The sequence below is a fragment of the Balaenoptera acutorostrata genome, chromosome 9 (assembly GCF_949987535.1).
Source record: "Balaenoptera acutorostrata chromosome 9, mBalAcu1.1, whole genome shotgun sequence".
Lineage (NCBI taxonomy): Eukaryota > Metazoa > Chordata > Mammalia > Artiodactyla > Balaenopteridae > Balaenoptera > Balaenoptera acutorostrata.
This window is the reverse complement of record NC_080072.1, coordinates 93,784,121-93,795,636: the sequence shown is the minus strand read 5'-3', so window position 1 is coordinate 93,795,636 and position 11,516 is coordinate 93,784,121. Positions and strand designations below refer to the sequence as shown.

The window sequence follows — 11,516 nt, the reverse complement described above, 5'->3', positions numbered from 1 at the left end:
GACAGAACGTGGCACAGCCTGCCCGCCTGGGCCCCGGGGAGAAGGGGCGCTGCCCGCGCCCTCGCTCCGCTGCCTGGCGTCCTTTGTGGGGGCGAAGGGCCGGAGGCAGGGCTCCCGAGGAGCTCAAAGGCCAGGGAAGGACACACGGGATGGTCCAGACCCACCCTAGCGCTCCAGTGGGGCAGCACCCTCTCTGAATTCCTACTGCACCAAACCGCATCCCTGAGGCCTTTGGGCAGAATTGCTAGGACCCAGGAAGGCGGCCCCTTGCTGTGGTCCAGACTTCAGCAGCTGCCGATGAGCGGAGGGAGCCAGCCGGCCGGCCGTGAGCAGGAGGACAGGACTCGGGGACAGGGACAGCCACAGCCGGGCTTCCCGCAGCTGTGCCCACCGCCAGAAGCAGCTGCAGCCAATCACAGCCCCCGCCATGCCAAACAGTGCCGGGCAGGCGAGAGGCCGGCAGGAACCTGACACCCCCCTCACTGGAGAGCCGGCCCGGCCGGGGTGGGGGGAGCCATCCCCGTCTGAACTCACCCCACAGCTCAGCCATCTCCCAGTGACCCAGACGCTACACCAGCAGAGAGCAGCCTGCAACAGCTGCAGGGCTGATCCCCGACCAAGGTCAGAACTCCCCCCAGTGTGATGGCCCCCATGCCGCTCCTGTGGTGGAAGGGACCGCAGGCAGAGACCAGGAGTGGAGTCTTTTTATGAATGGCTGCGTTTTCAAAGAACCGTTTTGTAAGCAGGAAAGCTCCCCAGGAAGGGATTGCATTAGTGCAACAAGGGGGAGCCTTGACACCAGGCTCTCCAGACACGTCCAGGTGGAGACTTTTGGCTGAGGCCGGCCGCCAGGGACTCAGGGGCTGGGAGGACACGCGGCCCCTCCCCCGCCCCGGCGGGGCGCTAAGGCACCCGGCCCGCCTGGGTGGGCAGAACCCCGTGCCGTCAGCAGGCCGGCGGCTTGCAGCCCTCAACCTGCAGCCCTTTGCTCAGGAGGAAGGCATCCTGCGTGGGGTCGCAAGCCAGGAAGAGCTTCACCATGCCCTTGGCATCCTTGGAGCCGCCTGGCCTCAGAATGCAGCTTCTGTAGTCCATGGCAACCTGCCGAGAGGGGGCGGGGCTGCAGGAGGGTGGAGCTCCGCCTTCACTGAGGGTGTGGGTGTGGCCACCTCTGCTGTGACTGAACAAAGGGCAGGGGAGCAGGAGGTCCAGGGCAGGGCTCTCAGAGCCTGGCTGGCCCAGGCGGGCGGCACAAACATCTAGGCCCGGGCCAAGGACCTCCGTGTTGGTCTGCGCGGCAGGACGGCCTCTCACCTTGCCACTCAGGACGCCCTCCTGCTTGAAGCGTGTGTAGAACGTATCCGCGGAGTACACCTCGCTGCACAGGTAGCCATAGGACTGGGCGTTGTATCTTCCTGCCAGGCGGCCGAAGGTCGCAGGCAGGCGAGTCTGTGGGACACACGCGGGGAGGCTCCTGCCCGGCCCCCTGGCCGCTCCGTGCCCCTTCCCCAGAGCGGGGGCCTCCAACAGCCCTGTCTCAGTCTCCTGCCACTAGAGGGAGTATTGGCCCAACACTTGTAGCAAACGGGGACCTTGCGGGCAACTCAGTGGAGGGACACAAATCAATCTTTGCCGACTTTCTGCTGAAGCTCACGAGGGTTCACCCCTAAGCCTCTTACAAGGTCAGCTGCCGAGGCTCCGAGGGATGAGTGAGGGCTCGCCCTCCAGCACGGGGAGAGCGCGGGTTAAAGCGCTCACGAGGGAGTGAACCGCGTCTCCGCACCGACACGCACCTGCAAACCTCGTCGACGCGTTCCGTCCGGGCTATGAAGCCCTCTCCTGCCTCTTCCAGGCTCTCCAGAAAGCACGTGCAGATACGCCCACCCCACCCTCGGACTCCGTGGGCCACAGCTGGAGGGACCAGCCAAGGAACTGAGGCAGGAAGAGGCCAGAGGTCACCGGGCCTCGGCCAGAGCCTGTCAGTCGGTCCCCTTTTCACACACCACCAGACGATCCTCTTGACCTGGGCAGTAGCCGCCAACCGACCGCTAAGGTGGGCCCGGCGTGCGCTTGGCTACCTGGCATGGCTGGGCCCCCGAGGATCTCCTGGCAGAGGCGGGCATTCTCCTGGGCCGGGTCCGCAGGCGTCTGCATGTGCAGGGCCTGGTCCACCTCGGCCAGGACGATCTGGCGCAGGTTGAAGAGGCCTGGGGGGCGGGAGGAAGGAGACGGGGGGATGGCACTGTGTCCAGGCCGCGCTTTCCAGCCGGGCGGTCCGGGCGCCCCCTTCCCTTCCCTCGGCCCGGCCGCACCTGAGTTGGCCTGCCGGGACTTGATGAGCTTGTCCCGCAGCCCCTGGGGGACGGCGCTGCCCGTGCCCCACTGAGACTGGCAGCAGCGCCAAGGCCTCTCAGGGTGCGGTGCCCCCGGCCCCAGAGCCTTCTCTCTGGTTCTCATCACCGGCTGTCACCAGACTCGTAGGCAACGTGCTTTTCTTTTCTTTTTTCTTTTTTCCGGCCCTCAGCCACGCAAAGGGGTGAAGCCCTGACACTCGCTGCCACGTGCATGGACCCTGAGAACACGATGCTCAGCGAGAGAAGTCAGACACAGAAGGACACACAGGGTGTGACCCTACTGAGGGGAAACGTCCAGAACAGGTAGATCCACAGAGTCAGAGAGTGGGTTCCTGGTTGTCAGGGGCTGGGGAGGGGAGGGAGTGATAACTAAGGACGTGAGGGAGATTTTTGGGGTGATGGAAATGTTCCAAAACAGGGCAGTAGTGATGGCTGCACAGCTCAGGAAACTGTCCCCACGCGCTCCGGTGCAGCCTGTGAGAGCATCGCTCTTAGGACGAAGGGCTGACCGCAGGAAGACTGAACGAGCAGTGGGTCCTGGGCCCAGACGCTCAGCTGGCCCCCCCGCACCCACCCCCCCCCCCCCGCGCTGTGGGGAAGTCACTGGGACTTGCTGAGCCTCCACCGAGACCGGCAGCAGCCGCAGGGCCTCACAGGGCGCGGTGCTCCCGGCCCCAGAGCCTTCCCTCTGGTTCTCATCGCCGCCTGTCACCAGACTTGCATGCAACGTGCCTTTCTTTTCTCTTGTCTTTTTTAAAGGCAGCTCTTGAGTACATGTACTTAACATGCAGGGAACCAGTCCTGACTCCTTGATCTGGGGCTTCCAGCCTCCAGAGTCTCGAGGACATCCATTTCTGTTGTTTACACATCCAGTGCGTAGGCTTTGACGATGGAAGATGACACCGAGGGCGTCGCCACGTGCGGGGTGACATCAGCGGAAGAATCCCGTGGCGAGGGCCTGCCTGAGGACCACGCGCTCCCAGGCGCTCCCAGACCCTCCTCGTCCCCTGCCCGCAGCCCCGCGCCCGCACCCGCCTGGGAGCGGAGCTGGTGCATCGCTTGCCAGAACTCGTGGAAGTAGGTCTCCAGCTCATGGTGCTGCAGCAGGGAGGGCGGGTCGGGCGTGGGCTTGGTGAAGTTGGCCACCATGGCCACGATGGCGATCTGGCGGCTCCCATCCTGCTGCAGGCAGCCCGGCTGCAGGCCGAAGCAGGCCGCGTGCCCGGACTTCCCTTCCCTGGGGAGGGACGCAGGGTGAGGCCCAGCTTCCGCAGAGGAGCCCCGGCCCACGGCCGACAGGTTCCCGCACGCACGCACGCACCAAGGGTAGAGGTCCAGGTAGAACTTGCCGATGGATGACCTTGCCCGAGGCCACGTCCCGGACCGTGTAGAGCCTCACGTCTTGGTGACACACGTTGGCGCCCTCCTCCAGGTCGAAGGTCAGCCCCAGCAGCTCCTGGGAGATGCCCAGCAGCCCGCGCGTGACCACCTGCATGGGGAAGGACTCATTGAGCAGGTACTGGTCTTCGTGGTAGCGCGTCTCCTCTCCCTGGTTCATGTAGTAGTGCAGGTCCCAGGCATTGATGGGCCCGGCAAAGTGCAGGCCCCGCCTCTGGCACTCGGCCTTCTTTAGCTCCAGGATCACGGCCGCTCCTGCTCCCCGAGGGGCTTCAGCTTCTGGGCCAGCTCATCTGCGGGCGGAGGGGAGAGGCTCGGCTATGTCCCTGTGGCGGCCCCCCAGCCGCCCCACCCTGCGCCCCTCGAGGCAGAATGAAGGGTCCGGGAAGGTGACCCCCAAGGGCTGACACAGTGGGGTCTCAGGCAGCACCACGTCCAGTTAAGGTCCGCCTGACGCCCTCCCCACTGGGACTCAGGTGGAGGCGGGTTTACCTAGGAAAGTGGCCACCACCTGGCTGGTCTTGGCCATGTTCATCTCCAGCACGGAGTTGGCACGCGTGCTGAACCCCAGCAGGCAGGACTTCGGGGCCTGCAGCCTCACCAGCTCCCCGAGGATCGTGCAGTTCTCCTGGAACCCAGAGCCGGCCGGCGCTGGGGACCGTGGGCCATGCCCTCCCCGTGGGGCCCCGGGCCAGGTCTCTGCGGGCGGGCAGGGCTCTCAGGCCACTGGCGGGCACAGCCAATCCCCCTCCCTCCTCCTCCTGGCCCGGATTTCTAGACACTTGGGTGCTGTCCTAACACGTTGTCTTTCTTAACACAGGTCCTTTTGGAACCAGAAACGGTGTGAACCGTGATGGGCTCTAAGGCCAAGGGCAGGAAGAAATGCGGCCAGGCTCTCCAGGAGCCACCCAGGAGCCTCCCCGGGCTCAACATTACAAACTCGGCTGCCGAGCAGACAGCAGCTCATGCCCATGGCGCCCGAACACCCAGCCCCTGGACGGCGAGACGCCTGTTGCTGCAGGTGGCCCGTGGCTGGCTGGTGAGGCCCGGCCCCAGGCGTACGCCACCTTCTCTGGGGCCACCTCTCCGGGTCTGCGGTGGGGTTCTCCTGGGAGCCCCCAGTCACCACAGGACCAACGTGGCCTGTCTGCAGCCCAAGAAGGTGGGGACACAGGACTGTCCCCCGTGCCCCCCGCATCACCCGTGAGGCCGAGCAAGCACCAGTGGTGTCTGCGGGGAAGATGAAGGGGTCGTGCACAGCCCCCATCTACTGAAGATGCTAAACGGGAGAAGCACAGGCTGCAGCCACACGTGGTATGGACCAAACGCAAGTGTCCTTGCAGGAACCGATGTCTGAATGTCAAGGCTGTACCCGGGCCACAGTGAGAAGCCCCAGACCCCACGCAAGGAACAGAGAGGGGATGGGGGGAACATCTGCGAATCTGAGCTCATCGGGCATCACCCCAGAGGGAGAGGGAGAGAGGCAGAAGGAGATACGGAGGGAGAGGGAGAGAGAGGGAGGGAGAGACTTCTCTCCCTTCCCTGGGGGTTCTCTAGTGCAGCCAAGGCCGAAAACCACTGCATTTCGGGAAATGGGTCCTCGTAGAAAAGTTAAATAGTAGCTCATGGCATTATGGACACATATTAAAAAGGCCCAAAGTCTTGGGGAGTCAGGGAGGGGAGCTGGCGGCTGCCTCGTAAACGAGGAGAGATTGGGCATCAGAGAAGGGGCCTGTGCAGCCCGCCGCCACCGCCCAGGGCCCCGTAGACTTCATCTCCCAGCTGTGGTCCAGGGCTGGAAGTCAGCGGGGAGGTCAGGCCGTCCAAGCATCAACGTTGACTTCAGGGCTGCTCTAAAAGGTGCCTGGTGTCTGTTGAAGCAGAAGAAAGAGAAAGCAGTGGGGAGAGCATGGGAGGGGGAGGGATCCCCCCTCCTCAGCCCTTCTCCCTCTCTTCCTCCCTCCCTCTCCCTCCCTGCCTCTCACTCTCCCTTTCCCTCCATCTATTCTTCTGCCTCTCTCTGTCCCTTCCTCTCCCCCTCTCCTTCCCTCTCTCCCTGTCCCTCTCTCCATCTCCCCCTTTCCCTCTCCCTCTCTCCCTCTCCCTCTCTCCCTCCCACTTTCCTGTCCCACTTTCCCTGTCCCTCTCTCCCTCTACCTCTTTCCCTCTCCCTCTCTCCCTCCCTCTCTCCCTCCCTCTCTCCCTCTCCCTCCACCCTCTCCCTCCCTCTCCTCCCTCTCCCTGGCCCTCCAACTCTCCCTCTCCCTCCGTCTCTCCATCTCCTCACTCCCTCCCAGAGATGGAGACACAGAGGGAGAGGCAGAGACGAGGGAGAGGGAGACAGGGAGAGGGAGAGGGAGGGGGCAGAGAGGGAGAGGGAGAGAGGGAGGGAAACAGGGAGAGAGAGGGAAGGAGACTTTTCTCCTTCCCTCTCTCTCCCTGTTTCCCTCCCTCTCTCCCTCTCCCTCTCTCCCTCTCCCTTCCTCTCCCTCTCCCTCCGTCTCTAGAGGGAGAGGAAAGAGGGAGAGGGAAGAGGGAGAGGGAAGAGGGAGAGGGAAGAGGCAGAGGAAAGAGGGAGGGGGGAGAGGGAGAGGGAGGGAGGGTGATGGAGGGAGGGAGAGGGAGAGAGGGTGAGGGAGGGAGGGAGAGAAGGAGGAGAGAGAGAGGGAGGGAGGGAGGAAGAGACCTCCCTCCATCTCCCTCTCTCCCTCTCCCTCTCCCTCTCCCCTCTCCCTCTTCCCTCTCCCTCTCCCCCCTCCCTCTCCCTCTCTCCCTCTCCCTCTCCCCTCTCCCTCTTCCCTCTCCCTCTTCCCTCTCCCTCTTCCCTCTCCCTCTCCCCTCTCCCCTCTCCCTCTCCCCTCTCCCTCTCCCCTCTCCCTCTCCCCTCTCCCTCTCCCCTCTCCCTCTTCCCTCTCCCTCTTCCTTCTCCCTCTCCCCTCTCCCTCTCCCCTCTCCCTCTTCCCTCTCCCTCTCCCCTCTCCCTCTCCCCTCTCCCTCCCTCCCTCTCCCTCTCCCCTCTCCCTCTTCCCTCTCCCTCTTCCCTCTCACTCTCTCGCTCTCCCTCCCTCCCTCTCCCTCTCTCCCTCTCCCTCTCCCCTCTCCCTCTCCCCTCTCCCTCTCCCCTCTCCCTCTCCCCTCTCCCTCCCTCCCTCTCCCCTCTCCCTCTCCCTCTTCCCTCTCCCTCTTCCCTCTCCCTCTCCCCTCTCCCTCTCCCCTCTCCCTCTCCCCTCTCCCTCTTCCCTCTCGCTCTCTCCCTCTCCCTCTTTCCTCTCCCTCTTCCCTCTCGCTCTCTCCCTCTCCCTCTTTCCTCTCCCTCTTCCCTCTCGCTCTCTCCCTCTCTCCCTCTCCCTCTCCCCTCTCCCTCTCCCCTCTCCCTCTTCCCTCTCCCTCTTCCCTCTCCCTCTTCCCTCTCCCTCTCCCCTCTCCCTCTTCCCTCTCCCTCTTTCCTCTCCCTCTTCTCTCTCCCTCTTCCCTCTCCCTCTCCCCTCTCCCTCTTCCCTCTCCCTCTTCCCTCTCCCTCTCCCCCTCTCCCTCTTTCCTCTCCCTCTTCCCTCTCCCTCTCTCCCTCTCCCTCCCTCCCTCTCCCTCCCTCTCCTTCTGAGTCTCCCTCTCTCACACTCTGTCTATCCTCTCTCAGGAAGGAGTGGGAGCAGCAGGGAAGGAGAGGCAGAGAGGGAGAGGGACAGAGAGAGACAGACAGACAGAGACAGAGAGAGAGGAGAGGAAGCAGGGAGAAAACAGAGAAAGAACACACCATCTACATTTCTGTCAAATGACACCGGGGATCCTTACATAACCAGGAGAAAATTACAGAGCGAGGCTCTTTCTCAGCTGGAACCGGAACTGCAGACGGGGCCAAACACCACCAGGCTGGCCACACATGTCCAGCCGCTGCCGCAGTCCTGTGAGTCCGGTCAACAGGGCTCTGAGTGTCTGCTCCAGGGAGCTGGGGTTCACCGTCTCACCTGGGAGGCCGGGCCAAGCCAGTAGGGCCCCGGGCTGGACACATAGGGGGAACAGCATCCCCACGGGACAGCTTGTGCGAGCAGATTCAGCTGCCAGATTCTAGAGGTCCGGGATCACCCTGTGGCCCGTGAAACCCAGGAGCCACGAGGGTCTTGCATCGTGATTCCTGTCCGTCGGACTGTCAAGTTTATGTAGGGAATCTTGGAAACAGTGGTAACAAGACTGAATTGGAACGAGCTTTAGGCTATTATGGACCACTCTGAAGTGTGTGGGTTGCTAAAAACCCTCCCAGCTTCGCTCTTGTTGAACGTGAAGATCCCCGAGATGCAGCCGATGCTGTCCGAGAACTAGATGGGAGAACGCTATGTGGCTGCCGAGTAAGAGTGGACCTGTCGAATGGGGAAAAGAGAAGCCGAAATCGTGACCGCCTCCTTCTTGGGGTCGTCGCCCTCGAGATGATTATCAGAGGAGGAGTCCTCCACCTCGCCACACATCTCCAAGACGGAGAAGCTGCTCCCTCAGCCAGAGCAGGTCCCTTTCTAGATATAGGAGAAGAGAGAGATCCCTGTCCCAGGAAAGAAATCCCAAGCCGTCCCGATCTTACTCTAGGTCTCCTAGCCGATCTAGGTCAAATGAAAGGAAATAGAAGACCACTTTGCAAGAGGAGTGGTGTACAGGAAATAACTTCATTTGACAGGAGTATGTACAGAAAATTCAAGTTTTGTTTGAGACTTCCGAAGCTTGGTGCACTTTTAAATGTTTTAGCTGTTCACATTTGTTTGTCTCCTGGGACAGTGACACATAAAGGTGTCATTCTCTATGGTTTGAAATGGGTCATATGAGGCATGTAATATGAAGAATTGTTACCTTACAATGTTCCCTTAAGCAAAATTGAATTTGCTTTGAATTTTTGGTCTTGCCTAGACTGATAATAAAACTCTGACTCCTGCCCAGCTAAAGTGTGATGTTTACTATTATTATCTTTTAAAAATTAAAAAATTAATTAATTTATTTGTGGCTGCATTGGGTCTTCGTTGCTGCACACGGGTTTTCTCCAGTTGTGGTGAGCAGGTTTCTCATTGTAGTGGCTTCTCTTGTTGCGGAGCATGGGCTCTAGGCGCACGGGCTTCAGCAGTTGTGGCAAACAGGCTCAGTAATTGCGGCTCACGGGCTCTAGAGCACTGGATCAATAGTTGTGGCGCACGGGCTTAGCTGCTCCGTGGCATGTGGGATCTTCCCGGACCAGGCCTCAAACCCATGTCTGCTGCATTGGCAGGCGGATTCTTAACCACTGCGCTAACAGGGAAGTCCTCAGCTTCTTCTTGATGCTCTTGATTTTCTGAGGGAAGAAGATGGCCGTAAAAACAGGGGGCCGGGCTTCCTGGTGGCGCAGTGGTTGAGAATCTGCCTGCTAATGCAGGGGACACGGGTTCGAGCCCCTGGTCTGGGAAGATCCCACATGCCACGGAGCAGCTGGGCCCGTGAGCCACAATTGCTGAGCCTGCGCGTCTGGAGCCTGTGCCCCGCGACGGGAGGGGCCGCGATAGAGAAAGGCCCGCGCACCGCGATGAAGAGCGGTCCCCGCACCGCGATGAAGAGTGGCCCCCGCTTGCCGCAACTGGAGAAAGCCCTCGCACGAACCGAAGACCCAACACAGCCAAAAATAAATAATAAATAAATAAATAAATAAATAAGAAAATCCTTAAAAAAAAAAAAAAAAAAAAGGGGGCGGGGGCACGGAGGGGGGTTCAAGGAGAAGAGGCGGATGAGGCAGACGAGAGGAGGGAGATGGGAAAGAAAGGGCCTCGGGTCCTAACTGTTAGGACCCTCCTCAGGAGTTACCCCAAGGGGACAGCCTAAGCTTCAGCCATTTCAAGGGAGCTAAGTTTCTGTCCCTTCAGGGTCTATCTGGTTTGCAGAAACAGGTAGAAATGGACCAGCCTGGGGGAGGGAGCGACGTGGGGCGCAGAGGAAGGTGCCGGTTCCGCGGGGCCCCTGCCGGGCCAGCAGCAGGCGGGGCGCCTCGAGGACCTGCCCAGGCTGCGCCCCCTGCCCGGCCCAGGACTCAGCGCGCCCGGCCCCGCTCCCGGGCTGAGCAGACGTGCCTGTCCGAGGACAGGAGGGGCGCTGGGGGAGCGTGCCCGCTGGCTCTGCCAGGCGCACGGGCTCGTCGGGCACGCCTGGCTCAGAAGCAGCCCGAGGGAGGCCGGGCCTCTGCGGGCAGCAGGCGCCGTGCCGGGCTCTGGCCTCCCTGCAGCCTCACGGCCCCACCGGCCATGACTGGGCAGGAGCACAGGGCGCCCTGGGAGGGCGGGGCGGCACTCAGGACCCCGCCCCGCGCCAGCAGGCCACCTCTCCTGGGCGCCCCCCTCCACGGGCGTCCCCGTGGTCCCTCGGGCCAGTGGTTCTCAAGTGTCAAGGCGGTCTGCGCAGCCCCACTGTCCACACCCTCACCTCCCCCAGCCTCGAAGCTCCATGTGCCCGCCGCTCCGGTGGACTCCGGGGCCCACGTGCCCGGGCCCCACCCTGGATGCCGGAGTCCCACAGTCCTCTGAGTCCCTCTTTCCTCCACCGCAAGGCACAGCACCGGCCGAAGCGGGACAGCGTTTGTGTTGAGGAACAAGAGCTGTCGCTGAGCCCTGGGTCGGGCCTGGTACCTGCGTTCACCGCGTCTGTCACTTTCTGACGCAAACCAGCCAGCGCAGGGCTGCACCCCAGCCCCTTCTGTACGGGGCTCCCACACTCGGGGCCACCGTCCCCCTGCCCTCCTGACCCCGGAGAGGCCCGGAGCCCCGGGCTCATTCTAGCCAATCCTGAGCCTGCTCCTTCCCGGGGACCCACACCTCAGGCTCCAGTCCCCAGCCACCCCTCCCCTCATTCCTGCCAAACCCTCGTGCTCCTGGGAGGCCCTAGGTGACAAGGCGTGCCCCTGCCCAGAACCATGAGTGACAAGCTCTTTCCTCACCTGCTGGCCTCACTGTTCTCTGTCCTCCACACAAACCGACTCGGTCAGCCCTCACGACCACCTGTGAGGGGGTCCTCGGGTCACGCACGTTGCAGATGGTGAACAGGGACAATGGGGTCCAGTGACCGGCCTCCGGGGACCCAGCCAGTTGGTGGCAGAGCTGGGTCTGATCCCGGCCATCAAGATGCGTGTAGCCACGGCGCCCCACGCCACGCACCGAGGTGACGCGCTCGACCATGGGTGGCTCGCAGTGCCCGCCCCCCTCCCCACCCCACGGGGCTGCCTCCCGGGAGGGGCCGGGCTGCCCATCGCCCGCCTGTCCAGGGTGCCGCGGGGACCCCGTCCTGCTGGACCAGGAGTGGGAAGAGCTGGGGGCTCTGGGGGTCCACGCTGGGGGCAGAGGGGTGTCAGGCAGCTGGGAGGACCTGAAGGGACAGGCCCCCCGGGGGGGGGCCCCACTGGGAACCCGCGCGGCCGCAGGGCTCAGCCAAGAGAGGAGGGAGGGGGTGAAGGCGGACGCCATGCTCTTCAGCCTCCCATCGTCCCCCAGCCTCCGTGCCCAGGATGAGCCGCGCTGTGAATTACGGGAGAAAGGGGTCGGGTCTTGGCCCCCAGTCCTGGCACACAGCTCCTAAACCTAAAGCCACAGGCCGGGTTGCATCTTACAGTCCCCCTGCCTGCCCACCTCCTGCGAGGGGAGAGGGCCAGGGGTTGCAACGTGAATCCGTTGCCCATGGCCCCCGCTGTAATCGTGCTCGTGGAACAAAATCTCGGTAAACACGGGGTTCAGAGAGCTGCGGGGTGGGTGCCTGCAGGCGGCCTGGAAGCCCCGA

The 11,516-nt window shown here is 62.8% G+C and overlaps 1 protein-coding gene and 1 pseudogene across 1 annotated transcript; one reads left to right on the top strand and one right to left on the bottom strand.

The window, feature by feature from the left end:
• Nucleotides 1-4,279: 4,279 nt before the first annotated feature.
• LOC130708911 (serine/arginine-rich splicing factor 3-like) lies at nt 4,280-8,671 on the top strand (annotated as a pseudogene).
• LOC130708832 (uncharacterized) lies at nt 8,235-11,219 on the bottom strand. Its single transcript, XM_057552800.1, has 2 exons — nt 10,684-11,219; nt 8,235-9,057 (listed from the first exon to the last, which is right to left on the bottom strand). Exons 1-2 carry the CDS (start codon nt 11,204-11,206, stop codon nt 8,927-8,929), a joined length of 654 nt encoding a protein of 217 aa, XP_057408783.1. The 5' UTR covers nt 11,207-11,219; the 3' UTR covers nt 8,235-8,926.
• Nucleotides 11,220-11,516: the final 297 nt, after the last annotated feature.